This window comes from Clinocottus analis, unplaced genomic scaffold (assembly GCF_023055335.1).
Source record: "Clinocottus analis isolate CAN_PGR_092001 unplaced genomic scaffold, fCliAna1.0.p SCAF_16, whole genome shotgun sequence".
NCBI classification, from domain to species: domain Eukaryota; kingdom Metazoa; phylum Chordata; class Actinopteri; order Perciformes; family Cottidae; genus Clinocottus; species Clinocottus analis.
This window is the reverse complement of record NW_027175887.1, coordinates 2,445,443-2,463,903: the sequence shown is the minus strand read 5'-3', so window position 1 is coordinate 2,463,903 and position 18,461 is coordinate 2,445,443. Positions and strand designations below refer to the sequence as shown.

Below are 18,461 nucleotides of genomic sequence, written 5' to 3'. Positions count from 1 at the left end.
CCAAATGTAACGTGCAATTTTTTTAAACGTAAAATCATGAACTATGCAGAACAGACCTTCAGATGATTATATTGATGTAATCATGGGTTGTATTGCGTTTGGGTGACATTAAAGGGGCAATCCACCAATATTTCACATCAAGTGCACTTTACTCACAGAGAGTAGCCTCATGTTAAAATTGCCAAAACAGTTGTATAACGTATTCTGTGTAAAATAAATGACGGAAAGGAAGTTTATTTTATTGAGTGCTGCAACCTTCTGCTGTTATGTCATGTTTGTACTTTTGGAAAATGGTTGCATTGAACGTTTGGATTGGCCTCCTGCAAAGGAAACTTTCAGACAACTTGTCCTTTAGTAGCTCTATTAAGCATGTGTCATGAGAGGAGCACTGCTATGAGAATTTTGCGGTCAGGACCGGAGGGAGGTCTGAACCTATTGGGAAATTGGCAGTAACTGTCACCCTTTCTCTGCCATTTTTTTTATTCTGGGAACTGAAACATGAATACAGCACAACCACACGCTCCTCCTGCCAATGAGCCAATCACAATCGCCTGCGGTTGCTGAAGTTTCCCCCTAAAGGGCAGCCATCTTCAACGATGATGGACGGCACGAGCACATCCATAATGTTTATGTCAGTCTTAATAGTGCATATGTAGCGCTGCTTGCAGACATAATACGATTTTGCTACGAGAAAGCGTAGCAAAAAATGTTCATGATTTATTCTCGCATATTGACACGCCCAGCTCGGCGTGCTTTACGTGATGACGTCGACTGTGTTGTGACGTTCGGCGAGTTCGCCATCAACCTCAGTGACGAAACGGGGAAGCCAGAAGACGGGTTGTTGTCCCACTTAACGCAGGTACAAGCTCCTCAAACAAGTGACAACGTGTTTTGTACTGCTCTTCTCAGCGCACAGCGCTCATTCAGCACATTGTTACCGAGGTCACACGGGCAGTAACTAACGTTACGTCGTTTACGAGCTAGTTAGGAGCGAGCTAGCGCTGTTAGCTCGTGGCTACAACGACTTCACTGAACACGCAGGTTCACGTGTCTAAAATATAACAAAAGTCAACCCAACTGGAACGAAAGTCATTCGTTGGTGTCAATTTAACGTGTGTGTGTAACAGGTGTGTGAGCAAAGCAGTCCGGCGCTGCGTCAGAGTGACCGACGTCCCCTGAAGGCATCAGCTGTTCGCCATGACTTTCACCGCAAGCTGCGCGCTGGACTGTTTAGTCCGTTTCTCTTCGAGTTGTCAGTTCAATTAAATGTGGATTTGTTTGTTTTTTTTCTTTTGTAGACTCCTCTTCATCATGGCATTAAGAAGCGCTGTGTGTCGTCTCTTGGTGAACCATCACAGATGTGCCATCCTCTCCGCCTCCAGAGCCCAGGGGACCGCAGCGGCTGCCCGTAAGTCAGCACCGCGGGGCCGCGTTCAGTGTGATCGGCACAGGGTGGCAGTAAAGTACATTACAGTAAAGTACAGTAAAGTACAGTACAGTACAGTCCCTTGCGTCGCATGTGGCCACTGTCTAGACTGTAATGTTTCGGTTTTAAAAGCTAAACAGCAATGTGGCTGCAGCTGATGTCTGTAAACATTATTGGCAACGTGAAGGGAGACCCACGGTAGTAACTTCCAAGCTACATTTCATTTTCAGGGAAAACAGTCGTGTATCGTTTCTTGCAGGATAATCATTTTTCTCGTTTGAACTCTCCACAGATGCCGAGAAGGTTCAGCCGAAGTCCAAAACACGTAGGTGTCAACAGCTCCTTATTTCTGAAATCTGCGTCCGAGATCATGTTTTGAATTTGAGGCTTCTCACCGGAACATTATTATTTATTTATGTATCTGCGGTTGAAAGGTTTCTGAATTGTTCCTCTTCTAAATGTCCGACAGCGAAGGTCCAGTTCAACTGGCGCGACGGCCTGGACCTGGAGAGCCTTCTGACGGAGGAGGAGGTCATGATCAGAGACTCCTTCAGGACCTACTGCCAGGAGAAGCTCATGCCTCGCATCCTTATGGCGAACAGAAATGAAGGTGCGAGACTCCTCTTTGGTTTTTTTTTGTCTCCACGCGTGAGCCAGACTCCTCAATTCAGCGCTCGATTTATTTAACGCATGTTCTCAATAAGATCGTGACGTCTTATGTAACACATGCTGCAATATCACCACTTGAAGTTGAATATAACATCACGTCACAGCTGCTTGTGTCATTTTGTTTTTTACAGTCTTCCACAGAGAAATTGTGTCAGAGATGGGAGAAATGGGGGTCCTGGGCCCGACCATCAAAGGTGAGAGGCAATCCTAAATATGGTGTGTAACCTTTGAATAATCGAAACACAGTGGAAAATAAATGTGCAATCGTCTGATTAATTGTAGCATTTTCTTTATTTTTTTATGATAAAATGTCTATTTGTACTTCTGTGACATTGGACTTTGGCCATTTGCACACTGGACCTGTGTTTTGTTTGTTTTTGTCAATGGTGAAAGCGCCCACCCTCTTGTTAAACCTGACTTTACTTTCCGTCTTCGATTCTTTAACTTGAATTTGATGCTTCACAAACGACTCCTCTGCCTGCGTTCCACATGAAGGTTACGGCTGTGCCGGCACGAGCTACGTGGCCTACGGTTTGATCGCCAGAGAAGTGGAGCGCGTGGACAGCGGCTATCGCTCCGTCATGAGCGTGCAGTCGTCGCTCGTCATGCACCCCATTTACGCCTACGGCACAGAGGAGCAGAAACAGAAGTACCTCCCCAGGCTGGGTAAGAGGAGGAACACGACGACCACATATTAATGCATTCGTCATAAAACAAACAGTGATGAGCTCTTTGGTTCACTCCCCTCGGTCTCTGCCAGCTCGCGGTGAGATTCTGGGTTGCTTTGGCTTGACGGAGCCAAACCACGGCAGCGACCCGAGCGGCATGGAAACCAGAGCCAAGTACAATCCAACCAGTCGCACCTACTCTCTCACCGGCTCCAAGACCTGGTGAGTGTCAAGGAAATGAAATGAAGTGGATTAGAAGAGATGTTTCTCGATCTGTTTGCGTCTCATTGGAGGATGAACTCTTTCAGAATTCAATTTCAAGACCTCAAGTCAAAATTTCATGTAAAACGTTTTGCCATATTGTGTTATTGCAGGGTTTGGACTTTGTTGTTTTACTCGTGACATTAACAACTCTCCGATTGAAGGAAGAAATATACAATATATGTAAAAACTTAACGACAGCACGAACAATGTCTGCGTCCAAAAATAGAGAAAACAGTGTGACGTGTCTGATGGGGAAGAGCTCATATTAGTTCATCAAACCGATCACTCGTGTGTCTGTAATAACCAGACAAAAGATGACATGGCTGCATTATGTATCTGAAGGTAATATCTGTTATTTTTACACCGGAGTACTCTGAATGAATTCTCTGTCAACAGCATGGTGACCTTAGTTTTATGGGGTTTCTCTAAACTCTCTATGATGAAGAGTTGTGGCACAGGGCTCTGTGACATGAGCTGTCCACATGGTGGAGCTCTTCACAGTTTTAGTACTGAGTGAAACCCACAGAGAAAGCACCTTTCTCCCTCTAGGGTTTACCACGGTCACATTTGATGAATCGGCAATGGTCCTTTTTGTTTTATACATTTTATAACAAGTAAATAAGGTTATTGTGCTGTGAGGCAAAATAAGAAGTATTACAGTCCAGCTGTGAAGCACTGACTGATAGATACAGACTGCATAGCTACAGATCAGACCTTTATGTTTTACTCTGTAAGACTGAGGCTGACCAGTGCTCCTCCCCGACGCTCCTCTTTGCCTCCGCCCTCAGGATCACCAACTCCCCAGAGGCGGACATCGCCGTCGTCTGGGCCAAATGCGACGACGGGAAGGTGCGCGGCTTCATCTTGGAGCGCGGCATGTCGGGCCTGACGACGCCCAAGATCGAGGGGAAGTTCTCCCTGAGAGCCTCCGCCACCGGTATGATCGTCATGGACGAGGTGGAGGTCCCCGAGGAGAACCTGCTGCCCAACGTCTCCGGCCTCGCGGTGAGTGGAGCGAGACCTTCGCTTGTGGAACATCTAATCGTTCATGTCCCAGGGTGCAGTGTGGCTCAGTGTAGCACAGTTTAAACAACACACAGCGGTCATCGCTCATCACACTCCTCTTCCTGCTGCCAGGGTCCTTTCGGCTGCTTGAACAACGCTCGCTACGGTATCGCCTGGGGCGCTCTGGGCGCCGCCGAGTTCTGTTTCCACGCCGCTCGACAGTACACACTCGACAGGTCAGACGTCTCGGTTCTCTGTGTGATGTCACATGTTATTTGGTCAGAATGATATTGTTCTAGTTCCCTTTTGGATTGTTACTTAATAGACATGTGGCTAACACGGCGCCTCGTTGTCGTCTGCACCAGAATCCAGTTTGGCGTGCCGCTGGCAAGGAACCAGCTGATGCAGAAGAAAATGGCCGACATGCTGACGGAGATCACCATCGGCCTGCAGGCCTGTCTGCAGCTGGGAAGACTAATCGATGACAAGAGGTAAAGACGACGCTATCCTCTGAGGGAGGTTTATTAGATGGGGTCTCGGCATTTGGTGTTTCGTCGTAAAAGCACATTTTGACCAGATGGTGGCGCTAGATGAAAGGTTAAAGGGAACGCCGAAGTTCTTCAAAGTCAAACCGCTCTGACTTTGAGCCGGCGTTGTTCTCCTCTCGACAGGGCGGCCCCAGACATGATCTCCATGCTGAAGAGGAACAGCTGCGGCAAAGCCCTCGACATCGCCCGGCAGGCCAGAGACATGCTGGGAGGAAACGGCATCTCCGACGAGTACCACATCATCCGCCACGTCATGAACCTGGAGGCCGTCAACACGTACGAAGGTGAGGAAGAGGAGGGAGAAGAGACATGCGCGCACACACGATAATGTATTAGTTACTCATGGAGCAGATTATCTCTGTCATGCTGATCCCGGGCCGTCTCCTCCTCCAGGTACCCATGACATCCACGCCCTCATCCTGGGCCGAGCCATCACAGGACTGCAGTCCTTCACTGTGGGCAAATAGATCCGACCTCTTCCAGCCAAACAGGAAGAAATGTAACTCGCATGTCGACTCATGAGTGCCACTCTGTATTGTGACGATGTTTGTTTTCACTCTTAGAGAATATATAAATATATAAATATATATATTTAAATATATATATATTTAAATATATATATTTAAATAAATATATATATTTAAATAAATATATATATTTATTTATTTAAATATATATATTTAAATATATATTTATTTAAATATATATATATATATATTTATTTAAATATATATATATATATATTTAAATATATATTTAAATATATATATATATATATATATATTTAAATAAATATATATATATATATTTAAATAAATATATATATATATATATTTAAATAAATAAATAAGCGCTTTATTTTGAGAGAAAGAACAAGTCAATATTTAAGTGTCTGAACTTGCGGGCTGCTGTGAGGTGTCATTCTGAAGTAGATTTATTTTTAATCTTAAAGGGCTATTTTTCTACTCTCGGTCACAACACTATCACTTCTCCGCACCTCCTCCATTGCATTGTATAGACAATTTCTTTGTATGGATGACGGTTCTGAATGAGGTCAAGTTCTAGGTTTGCTGCTTGTTAAAACAAGGAAAACTCAAAGCGTTTCTATCGGTTTAGATCGTTTGAACCCTTTTGGGCCTCAAACTGTTGTTTGAAATGAAAGTTAATTTATTTGAGCTGCTGTGTTCATATTTGATTCCCTGCATTTCCCAAACAACGGTCCTCGCCTGTTGATTCATTCAAACTTTTCCATTGAAGTCAAATTTTTTTGGCATATCTGATCGTTTTGTCTGAAATAATCCCAACTGGCACATGTGTTCTCATCATTTTGACTTAAAAATGGACGACTACCTTCAACAAAAAATGTCTTGAACTGTCATAATATTCTGTCTGGTGATTTCAACATAAAGTAATAACTGGTCACAGATTGTTTGGACTTTTCTTTAAGTTTTACGGGTTTTATTCTGCAACATTGATTAATACGTCGGGCCTCAAACTGTTTTATACAAGAAACCATCTGGGAAAGACTTGTGAACTCATTGAGACGTAGAAACGCAGCTTTGAGGCGTCCTGCAGCGGACCTGTGACGCCTGAAGCAGCTTCAGAGGCGAGAGACAAAGTGCATTTGTGAAGTACATGCTGGCATGATGGAGTGAATACTAATGTGTGTTGCTTATTTTATATTTGTAAGAGATTGAGATCACTTTGTAGAGATTTATTTTCACTTTGACATTTAAAAAAATACAACTCTAAATTGCCCATAAACCCTTTCACTTACTGCTGGTGGGATAGAGGTTAAGCTGCCTGTGGGCCTCGGGCTGTCTCCCTCGGCTTCAGACCATTATCTGGGATTTAGATGATTGTAATAAAACTGAATGACGTTGTTTCCTGAAGGCCTTCACAACGGACTGATTCCTCTCTGAATTTAACTGACTGACGAACTGTTTGGTCACCGAATCCCGACACATGCTGGGAAATGTTTGTCCAGGTAAAGCGCCGTGCAGAGTCTAGCAGAGTGTCACCCTGCTCCCCTGGTGCAACAACAGGTCCCGCCTCCAATCCCATGATGCATTTCTGCCAATTTATCACAGGAGCCGATTGCAATACTGCAGCGAAAAACAATCCCTTTCTTCCCGAATACACCGCAGTTATTAAAGAGTCTAAAACAGGTTGTAAAATGTGACAGGTTGTAATGTAACATTACAATGTGACAGGTTGTAATGTAACAATGTAACAGGTTGTAATGTAACATAGTGTAACAGGTTGTAATGTAACAGGTTGTAATGTAACATAATGTGACAGGTTGTAATGTAACAGGTTGTAATGTAACATAATGTAACAGGTTGTAATGTAACAGGTTGTAATGTAACATAATGTAACGGGTTGTAATGTAACATAATGTAACGGGTTGTAATGTAACATAATGTAACAGGTTGTAATGTAACAGGTTGTAATGTAACATAATGTAACAGGTTGTAATGCAGGGTGTCAAACTCATTTTAGTGAAGGGGCCACATGCTGCCCATTTTGATCTCAAGTGGGCCGGACCAGAAAAATCACAGCATAACGCATAAATAACAACAATGTTTCTCTGTTTAAATGATTGTTGAAGGCTTTTAGATGATAAACTCTAATTTAAGGTCTTTCAATAATTACCTAGAAGCATAAAGACCAAAAATTCAGACATCAGCCCTGTGTTTATCTGCCTGGCTGTGCAGATTCCCTCGCTTTGTGACACGTTTGTGGCGCCACTTTCATGACTTGATCCATGTTCAACGACTTCTAAAACAATAACATCAGTGCTCGCATCAATTGCGACTGTGGATCAATGGTTTGCATGTCCGTCTTATAAAGCAGAGGATCAGAGGTTTGAATCCCAGCTCTGCTAATTCTGTACTTTTAAAAAAAAGAAAAGGTTTTGTTTTGATGGAGCACACTGGAGGGCGGACTGGACCCCCTGGCGGGCCGGATGTTTGACAGCCCTGTTGTGATGTATTGTAACCCTGTTGGTTGTAAACAGTGCAGTGTTGTGTTGCGCTCGTGCCGCGTCAAGGAAACTCCCCGAACAGCTCGGCTCGGCACTAATAGCCTCTGCGTCGGAAAGAAAAGGGCTTGATGGATTTTCCTACGAGGTGATTTCTCGGTAACTTGTGGGAATTAAGGGCACGAGGACAGCGGCGCGTGACCCTTGAGTTTGAGGACACGCGGAGCCGGCGAGTCGTCCAAGTGGGCGGAGCCGACGAGTTTATACCCGCGGCGAGGGCGCGCGCTTCATTTCAGCACCAGGGACAGAGGCGGCGGGGACGAGGAGGAGGAGGAAGAAGAGGAGGACGAGGAAGAGGAGAAGCTCTGAACTTGTGGGATTCAGTTTTTTTCCTGCAGGAATTAAGAAAAGTCTCGCTCAGGGTCTGGGCTGAGTCCACTTCTGGCTGAGAGAGGAAAAAAGAAACGAGGTCTCACTCGGTTGGAAGAATACGACCCCAACCATGAACAGCAACGTTGTCACGGGCCTGAACTACACCGGTTACGGTTTCCCACCGGCCACGGAAGAGCCCCTGTACCGGCAGTACAAGCCCCCGATAAAGGACCTCATCCCGCTGCCCAAGGCCGTGGTGTACGTGCTCATGGCGGCGGCGGTGGTGGTGGGGGTCGCCTACGCCATCGTGGGACATCTCATCAAGGATCTGGCCATCGACATCACAGGTAATGGCTTCCTGTCATTTACAGTCAGATACGTGGAGAGTTTCTTTTCATCAAGTCACGTTCATTTGAGCTTAAACTGGATGTTACTCATCACTGTTCATGTATAGGAGTGGATGTTGTTACAGGGTTCATACACATATTAAACCAGTGGATTTCCATGACTTTAAACCACTTTTCCAAAACCAAACATTTCGTGAAATCTCTGTGTAAACATAAAAAAAGTGATGAAATGTATTTAAACTGAGGATTCAAAGCATACAGTAGACCTTAAATGACACAAATGAACGAGAGACAATAGTTTGATTAAAAGAATAAACATTTATATAGATGTCTGTATGTATGCTGCTTATATTTTGAGCCTCTTTCTTTTAAAAGCATATTCATTTCAAACTCAATGAAGGACATGAACACATGAATATAACACATTCACATGGCTTTTACAACACTTTTGGGATTTATTTTTTATAAGGACTTTTCTAAGGCTTGAAAATAACATTTTAAAATGACCTTTCCAGGTTTTCCTTGACTGTTTGAACACTGTATTACAAAATATTATTTTAAGTGCATTTAAGTGCAAATTGACACTGACACGTAGCGAGTGTATAGACTGAATATACAAATATATTAGTTTTTTTTTTCATATAACTTGTCAATTATCTGCAACTATTTGAGCTAACGTCCCTCCACAGTCTTCACATATTCCTGGAAGCTGCAGGTCAGATCAGGCCTTGCTACTATTTTAAGGCCTGATCTTCAAAGTAAACCAGCCTCCATGAGCCACTGACCTCGTGCCCTTTTATTATTAACCGTATTAAATGTTTCCTCATTAAGAGTGTGTGCTGGGCCCGACCGGGGATGAAGAAAAGGACCTGGCCAACAACCAGCAGCACACGGCCTCCACCCACCCGGCCCCGGTGCACCCGTTCGCCCACAACGCCTTCCACGTGTGGGACCAGGACGACGTGGTCATCCCCCTGCACCACGACGAGAGCCCCCAGCTCAGCCCCATGCTGCTGGCCGCCATCCCGTACATCCCCTCTTTCTTCCCGCACACGCACAGCCCGACCAGTCACCACTCGCTGGTCTTCTCCAGCAGCCCGTTGGCCTCAGCCCGAGACCTCAGCATCTCCAGGGAGCTCTGATGGGGGACGGGGAGAGGGAGCGGAGGAGGGAGGGGGGGGGGCATGAAACACAGGCAGATATGATGATGCGCAACCGACGAGGCCGGATAAGACATGGTCGTCCCCGGTCTCATGTTGACTTCCTTCTTACATTTGGACGCTTTCTAAGAATTACGCAACGTGACTTAAGGAGACGCTGTCACTCACACGTCAACAAGTCAAACCCCCGTGAGAAGGGGAACCCAAGGACAAAACGGTATTATCGGAGGAGGTCTCTGGACGGCATCTCGTGTTTAGGTATTTTCTTATAAAGTGTCTTATTGACGGATCTGACTGGTGGTTTTTCTGTTGCTCTTGTTTTTGCTTCACCAGTGTGTATGTCTGCTGAAAAAAAGGAGAAAAAGGCTCATCAGATCAGACTGTTTGGCGTATAGTCTTCCAGGCTGTAAACCGACCAACCAGCTGGCTGCGTCCCACGCGCCCAGAGAGTAAAATGTTTATTTTGAGACACTGAGGGATTAGATTAAGAGAAAGACTTAACGGAGTTCCAGCAATTCAACATACGCACAAAACACGACTTAATCCCGCGGCCTGTACCCGCAGGTGTCACACACACACACTCACGGATACCGGCCCGCTGTGCTTTGGTTTGTTTGGCTGCTTTTATTTCAATTATAAACAAAGCTGCAAATTGTCCGAAAATCACATTTTTAAAAAGGCAAAACTACAAAGTACAAAACAATATGGTGGCTTTTTACTAATTTTAACAAGTATCTTAGGAAAGCACTAACGTGTACTCGGCGAGCAACTATTCTTGGGAGGTTTTGACCCTTTGCAGCCGAGCTGGTCCCGGGAGCTGGTCCCGAGAGCTGGTCCCGGGAGCTGGTCCCGGGAGCTGGTCCCGGGAGCTGGTCCCGGGAGCTGGTCCCGGGAGCTGGTCCCGGGAGCTGGTCCCGGGAGCTGGTGCCGGGAGCTGGTGCCGGGAGCTGGTGCCGGGAGCTGGTCCCGGGAGCTGGTCCCGGGAGCTGGTCCCGGGAGCAAGCGAGCGCTTGGTGAGGTCACTTCGGCCTGAAATGTCTCTGAACTCCGAAAACCTCGCGGGGTGAACTGCATTCAGCAGGCGGTTATAGAATTAGATCGCAAATGATTATTTAAAAGTCAGTATAGAGGACTAGAGAAGCACATGGGGGTCAAACGCAGCTAAAACTGACTCATTTTAAAGGTATTTCCATCCCAAGACGCGTCCCACGAAGCAGCTTTCACATGTTGAACAGACTCCGGGAGACAAACATGACAGAAGGAAAGGTTAAAAGGTGTAAAGATCATCTGTAATCCCGCGTCCCTGGAATTACAAACACAGCCGCAGCTTCTTCTGCTTCACAGACACGACACAGACCTGTCAGATAATCTGCATTTGTAAATTAGCACAAATCCCCAAAAACCCTGACATTTCGAGTTAGAAATGAGTATTCGCAATCTGGCCGCTTTAGAGAAATTAAGGATTTAAAAAGGTAGATTCTAAAAGAAACTTCCTTCATGTTATGTATTGTGTTTTTGCAGATACTTGTGTATCACACGTGTAATAAAATGATCAATTTTGAGGTTTCAGACCTTGTGTCATGGAGCAGCGAGGTGAGCCATTAAAAGTGGGACAGACCTGGAGATACATACAACACACACGTCTGGTTGTACTGGTGTGTTGAAAAAGCATTTTATTGAACCTCTTTTCCTGTACACGTAGAAACTGGTCGTCCAGTAATAAGTTCATATGAAAGCTTCCTGTGTGGCGAGGAACGCGTCCTGTGACCTGTGAGAGGAGTTGTTGTGAGTCGGAAACAGACTCTTCCTGCTGCGGTCGCCTCGTCAGACCGGCTGGTTTTATCGGGTCGGTGACAGTAACCGGTGCGAGGCGTGGAAACGGGGTGTCCCGCGGGGTCGGGCGAGCCTCAGGAATCCAGCCGACACACGGGGCTGTCGTAGACCATCTGCAGGTTCACCTTGTGTCCCACCAGCTCCCGGATGTTGTTGATGCCGTATTTAATCATGGTGGGCCTGCGGGTCAGAGGAGAGCTGGTTGTGGTCACGGGACAACGCAGCTCGGACAGAGGCAAAGCAGTGTGTGTGTGTGTGTGTGTGTGTGTGTGTGTGTGTGTGTGTGTTTGTGTGTGTGACTACCCCATTCGGAGAATGAACCTAAATGTGTTAAAGTGGGTCAGACAGAGAGGAGCTGGACCTCACAGCTTTAATCCCTAAATGGAAAGAGATTAGCAACACGGTATACAATGGCACAGATGTGCTCCCGGTTCCATCCCAGACACCAACCTGACCAAATAAACAAGGTCAGAGCGGCTGAGGAGCTGGAACAGAGTGTGTGTCTCTGTGTGTCTCTGTGTGTCTCTGTGTGTCTCTGTGTGTCTCTGTGTGTCTCTGTGTGTCTCTGTGTGTCTCTGTGTGTCTCTGTGTGTCTCTGTGTGTCTGTCTCTGTGTGTGTACCTCTCCAGAGACAGCCCCCAGGCGATTACAGACACGTCCTCAGGAAGGCCCATGGGCAGCAGCATCTCCGGTCTGAAGACCCCGGAGTTCCCCAGCTCCACCCACTTCTTGAGTCCTGCGTGACCGAGTGACAGGTCGCACTCAAATGAATGATTAATTGTTATAGCCACCAGAAACAGAACTGTCCTGTAAAAAGAAGGTTTTCGGGCTTTTAACAGATAGAAAGGTTGTAACACTGTATTTGTATGTGCCCTTACGTTTGTCTATTATGATTTAAATCAATACAACATATTAGTAGCAGTAGTATTGGTAGTAGTAGCAGCCACTGTGACCTTGTGATCTGCTAAGCTAGTTAGCATTAGCAGGGGTTTAGTCGGGGGCTTTCCCTCAGTCGTGGTGGGATTTAGCCTCCGTGTAACTCAGTTGTGGAGTAACAGCTAACTGTTTTCTCCAGGCCGGCTTTCACTTGGGACATTTAAAGGTTTCATGTTTGAACTCGTCGTGACGGCCGTTTGCCTTCGTGGAGCAGAAAACCTTGAAATGTTTCATTAAAAAAACTACATTGGGCATTTTTACTGCCATTTCTAACATCAGCGTACATCATGAAAATGTAAAACCATTTTAAAAAAACATACATTTGATGAATCCCGTCTTTGTTTCATGCATGCGTTCTAAACTTAAAACATAAGAACCAATAAATGCATTTAGGTGGGGTTCACAGGCGCTCTCTTTCTTTTCTCCCCAGCCGGTCATATAAACATATGACATTTATTTTATGATATTTATTTGGCGAAAGCGATTTGGGCATATTGTGAACCCGCAATAAAGAGTCTGGGACACGCTGCGCTTTACCTTCATGGTAGCTGAACACCTCCATGCTGGGCTCCGTGTACGGGTTGTAGGCAGGCTTGAAGCGTAGTTTGGTAATGCCTCGAAAGGAAACCAGGAAGTTAATGTTAGTGTGGCGTGGAAAGAGAGAAATGCAGACAGCAATCAGCATTTCATGTCTTCAACGCAGTAATACTAATGAGATGACAACACTATTAATCCCCTCAGGGAAAACTCAACAAGTTCACAGCAGACAAGAAACACTTTACAAAAGGAACAAATAACACCAGAAAATGCCAAATGAAACATGAGCGACATCAGGAAGATACTAAATATAAAAACTAAAGGTGTTCATTAAAAACAGTCTCAATGCTGCTGGAACAAAAGCCCTTCTGAGAGGTTCAGTAGAAGACTTTGACATGCTGATTCGCTCTCTGAGTGAACCTGCAGTGCAGCGTATTTCCTCCTCACCTAGTTTGGTGAAGAACTCGTGCAGGATGCCCATGAGGTCGCCCAGCGTGAGCCCGTAGTCGGCCACCACGCCCTCGACCTGGTGGAACTCGGCCAGGTGGGTGGCGTCCAGCGTCTCGTTCCTGAACACGCGGTCGATGGAGAAATACTTGACGGGGGTGAACTTCTCCTGGAGGGAGACGAGACGAGCAGAGCGCCACGTGGCGTGCATACGACATTGAGAAGGGGATGAAACTGTTGAGGTTTGATTATTGTGCAACAAACAGATTATATGGTAATTAATGGTGCACGGAGGATGCGTTGGGGAGAGACGCTGCTCTGTCTTCAGGAGGTTTCCCTTGAATAACCTTTTCTTCAGGACGTGGTTCAAGATTTCAATCCTATTAGCTTCTATTCTGGGGACTTGCCGAGCCGTGTTGGTGAAGCGTTTGTGTGCAAACAGCCGGGATCATCTTTTCCTGGCGTGCGACTCACCTGCTGCGCCAGTTTGTACAGCATGCGCGCGCTGACTGCCGTGGTGTGAGTGCGCAGGATGTTCTTCTGAGCCTCCTCGATCTTCCAGTCGTACTTGTACCTGAAAGACAGCAGCGGATTAGACGGCAGTCGCGTGTGTTGGAAGCCGAGCGGGAAACAATAATAATAATAATAATAATGAATGAGAATCCGCAGCGTGTTAGATGTCCGATCAGTGTTGATGGTAAACGTAGTCGACTGAGGACATGAAGTCCTTTATGCGTGTGCTGGGGGGACGCCCTAGTGTCAGAAGCCTGTGTGCAATGCATCATGGTACATGTAGGCCCCGCGGGTAAGGACTGCAGCGGACCATGAAAACTCACCGTTCAGACTGCATCACTGGTTCGAGCCTCAAGTCGGATCAACAGAGGGAAATGTTTCAAATATCAACTGCAGATCATCCATGACCCATAAGTCAGTGCGAACCAGCTTCCAAATGTGTTATTATACTTCGTTAAAGTTATTTGTGAACCATACAATTCAAATGATTGATAAGGAGATAAAAGATGATATTTCTGTTGAAACATTTGTAGTTTTATTGATGTATAAAAAGCTGCTTAAAGCTAATGTTGGGGAATTAAACAGCCTGTAATTTAATTGCTGTTAAAATATCCTGTTAAAACAACTGGATTTATTCACCAAAACCATGACATTTAAACACATCATGATACAGTTTACACTTATTTACTTTACTGCATCATAACTTAATAAATAAGCTCTCCTGCTGCTTTCATCACAGACGCGTCGCTCACACTGGAACATTGCCGTGGATCGATGAGCAGGAAGCTTGACGCTGATCCCCTAAACGCACATCTTCCAAAGTATCGGGCCGATAACGATCGACGGTAAAAGCGCATTTCACACTTTGATGGTTTAACTGTGGGATCATCAACCCCGGTCCGCTAACCGCCAGCAAGCCTCCTCGCTCGGTGCACACTGAGGAATGCATCGCTTCCCTCGACTACACTTACCATCAACCCACCGGACATCCACATGAAAAAAGGTGGCGACTCTTCCCTTTTGAAAACATTTACATTTGACTTAATGGCCGTCTCACCCTTGCGAGCCGTAGCCGCCCTCCGAGTGGACCTTCTTCACTCTCTCCAGGTAGGCCTGTGGGAACTCGTGTGCGAGCTCCGGGTCTGGAAAAATAAGAACACGTTTGTTTGTGAATGATCATCGGGAGCGAGTTGGGACGCGGCCGGAGAGCGACAGGACGAACAACAAGACGCCTCACCGGACAGGAAGAAGGTGTCGTGCTGGTCTCTGGCCGGGTGCTGCTGCGGCTGGAACAGGGAGTCGAAGTTCCAGAACGAGCTCTCGATGAAGTTGTTGGTCGGCATCTCCGTGAAGCTACGGGAAGCAGCGAGTTCATTTTGCGTTCGGCCTTTTTCACGTGTGTGTTTTTTGAAGTGCGGTTATACGCAGCCGCTCGCTCACCCCATCTCCAGGAAGATCTGCCTGAACTGTGTCCGCACCTTCATCAGCGGGTGCATGTGGCCGCAGTCGGGGGCCACGCCCATGGCCTCGAAGTTGTAGGGCTTAAAGGTCTTGTCCTTCCAGCTGCCGCTGCAACGCAACACGAGCGAGACGAAAGCCGTGAGGGGCGGAGTCTGGAAAGCTTTGGCTGTTCCTCCTCACTTCTTCATCGTCAGTAGGCTTTTATTGTTAGTACGTACAACTTGTTTGAGCATTTTTTTATTCATTCATCCGCAGCTCAGAGCGTCAGTCAGCGCAGAGAAGTGAAAGCAGCGTCACGTTGAAATATTTCTGCATGGGAACGAGGAACATCTGGGTGCTGCTTTTAGCTAAATGCTCTCTATGATTTGATTTCCTGCCAACCTTTTAATTCCACTCGCATAATAAACGTCTCAGCATGAAAACATAAGCTGTATGAGCAGAGCCAATATTTATTTATTCTTATTTTCTAATTCAACACATGTTACAGACACAGTGACTATTTAAGGTTTCAGTTAAGTTTCACTCAACATGCATTGAGACAGTCAAAAGCAACAATGAGTTTGCGTGACTATATGATGTTTAAAGGGAGCCGTGTAACCCGTCTGCTCACCCCTCCATGTCTCAGGAGAACTACGGCGGCCTTCAGGAAGCGTAAAAAACATTCAGGACTCTCTCAAGACTCCGTGTTTGGTTTGTCTGTTTAGTATTTAACACCGGAAGGGAAAACGATAAATGTTTCTCCGTTGACTTTGCGTCAGTGTGAAGGAGACTTCCAGACAGACTAATGGCCGCCTGCTGAGACGCACTAACAACAGAATAAAGAGTTTTTTTATAAGCTGCCAATGTTATGTCGATTCTTTGAGTCACGATCATTTTGTCCAGCCCAGCCTTTAGCACAGAGTCCATGTCTTTGAACTTGTCCCCTTTTTATGGGCGGAGCTTCCTCTGCGTCCGAGTCCCTGCACACTCCGTCACTGACAGACGGAGGAGGGCAGACGGGACGCGCGCACGTCATGTTGAGATTTTTGGAAATTGAAAACTAAACCGTACTCACTTGGCAATCATCTCGGGAGTGAGCTCCGTCTCCTGCTTGGTGACGGTGGTGCTGAAGGAGCTGCCCTTCGTGATCCAGTACGACTTCACCGTCCTAACCGCAAAAGAAAATGTGTTTTTGGGGTTGTTTTTTTCTCCTCAGTGGTCTGCTTGCTTTTCTGAAGAAAATGCACCTTTGGTGTCAATCCAGAGGACAGTTCAGCTGGTTTTACACCAAACGCATTCACACATTTTGGGATCTTGACTTGCTGCTCTTCAGAAGTACAGAGGACTCACAGTCTCTGATGTTTGAATGTTTAGAAAATTGGCAACAAACGGATTCAAACTGCAAAGTTTTGTTTTCTTACAAAAATATAATTATGACGTACTTTATGTGATCATTTATTTGGCAAATTCTTTCTTGATCAACTCATTTATAACTTGCCTATAAAACTGTGAAAAATGCCCACATCCCAGCCAAGATGCCATCCTCTATGACAGACAGGATAGGATCTTAACCTTGAACACAGAGCCACCACAAACCTTCTACCGCCTCCTACTGGTGGACCAAAGCATCACAAAAATCTGAGGACTTACAGCTCAGACAGCAGTTTTCTCTTCTTCAGCTCGTTCTTCTCTTTCTCTTCCAGCTGAGAGGAGTTCCCTTTTTGAACCAGAAGCAGCTTATCTCTGACCTGGTCCTCTATGCTCTCCATCTGAGAGAGAGAGAGGGGGGTGTCGACACATGACCACACGATCACACACTTTACTCAGCAGCCACGGCTCACAAAGCAGCCCGTGATAATGAAGAGTCAAAGATCAACTTGCCGCCTACCGTCCTGAATATCCTCGGGCCGCCCTCGTGAGCCTTGTCCACTCGGATCCACTTGTTGGACATGGCCTTGCTGAAGCCGATCTTCCCGAAGGACAGTTTCTGCACGGAGGGGACAAAACAATGTCTTCGGAAATATCCAAAAAGAGTAACTGGCTTTTGCCCTCATATTTTTTTGCATAGTTTCCGCGAGAGACCTTTTAATCCCAGTCTCAGATGACTACTTTCTAAAGTTACATGCAGGATAAATAGGCAAAGTAAACAGAGAACATCGTCGTCTACAGTAAAACTTCCTTTCATAAAGTGTCCCTCATTGGTCTGTTGCCATCTGGATAAAACAATAATATTATCATATCGTTAAAAAAAAAAAAAATGCTGTTAGGCAAATGTTTCCACTTTTCCTTCATTATTTCATCTCTTTGTCTCCATGCTATATAGTCTTGTACTTTCTGAAGAACAATGGGAGCAGGAAAGAACAATGGAGGAGAAAGATAGGATTTCAATTAAAGTAGTAATGATATGTTATAACTATAATTGTGTACTTTAGTGTGGACTATTAGACTGTTTATCATCATTAAATTTCCCCTTATAGACAAAAAAAATGTTTTAATTTAAATTTATACATCGCAAATATATACAACAGTCAGTGTGGCCTCCTTTCACAATTCAGAGTCATTACATTTTGCCTGTAAAATGCCAGAAAAATGTGTATATACTAAGATATACTGAGGTAAACTATTCCAATGTCCAAAGTAGCAAGATACTTAGTTAACTATGACAAACAGTTGTCACGTAACTCGCGTTGGGTTCCTGCTGCCTTCACACCACAAACCACACCGGCCGCCGGTGACTCACCATGAGGTCGCTCTGCGCCAGACCCTCCGGCGGGATGGAGCTGAAGACCCGGGCTTCGTGGCTGCCCTGCTCGGCTATCTCCGTGCCCTCACCCGACAGCTCCCAGTGCTTAGAGGAGCGCAGCTCGGCCGATATCATCTGAAGCAGCGGGGAACAGACATGTCAGCTCAGGGGGAGTGAGACGTCAAAGTGTCGATATTATATCTGCTAACTGGCTAACTTAAAGGTGTTTTAATTCACTGCGTGTCACACAATGCTGAGCGCATTCAACTTGTCGTCTATTTAAACTTGGACGTTATTGCGTCAGTCGCGCTAAATGCCCAATGTTGACGCCGACGGTTGGACTTCCGCCGCCGCTCAAAGCCCCGGAAAACTCACGTCGCCGAGGGCCTGCAGGCTCTTCACGGCCCCGACGAGGACCTGGTGGTCCACCCCGAGGCTGCTGGCCGCTTCGAGGCTGTCCACGCCGTCGTCCGCCTTCTCAATCCGCCGTAGGAGCGTCTCCACCACACCGGTATCCGCCATGCTGGAGCCCTGCGAAGCCCTAAGAGAGACCGGATGCGACGTCACGTA

The 18,461-nt window shown here is 46.0% G+C and overlaps 2 protein-coding genes across 2 annotated transcripts; one reads left to right on the top strand and one right to left on the bottom strand.

The window, feature by feature from the left end:
- The first annotated feature begins 778 nt into the window (after positions 1–778).
- LOC137786782 (glutaryl-CoA dehydrogenase, mitochondrial-like) lies at positions 779–5,140 on the top strand. The gene is made up of 12 exons (XM_068578876.1): positions 779–859; positions 1,299–1,408; positions 1,719–1,751; positions 1,896–2,036; positions 2,227–2,289; positions 2,591–2,761; positions 2,856–2,985; positions 3,816–4,032; positions 4,165–4,268; positions 4,398–4,523; positions 4,704–4,864; positions 4,974–5,140. Exons 2-12 carry the CDS (start codon positions 1,312–1,314, stop codon positions 5,045–5,047), a joined length of 1,317 nt encoding a protein of 438 aa, XP_068434977.1. The 5' UTR covers positions 779–859; positions 1,299–1,311; the 3' UTR covers positions 5,048–5,140.
- A 5,927-nt stretch (positions 5,141–11,067) lies between these two features.
- farsa (phenylalanyl-tRNA synthetase subunit alpha) lies at positions 11,068–18,457 on the bottom strand. Its single transcript, XM_068578628.1, has 13 exons — positions 18,267–18,457; positions 17,889–18,026; positions 17,037–17,135; positions 16,799–16,917; positions 16,224–16,316; positions 15,149–15,277; positions 14,946–15,061; positions 14,766–14,850; positions 13,670–13,769; positions 13,196–13,364; positions 12,749–12,826; positions 11,897–12,011; positions 11,068–11,455 (listed from the first exon to the last, which is right to left on the bottom strand). The coding sequence occupies exons 1-13, from the start codon at positions 18,411–18,413 to the stop codon at positions 11,350–11,352; spliced, it is 1,494 nt and encodes a 497-aa protein (XP_068434729.1). The 5' UTR covers positions 18,414–18,457; the 3' UTR covers positions 11,068–11,349.
- Positions 18,458–18,461: the final 4 nt, after the last annotated feature.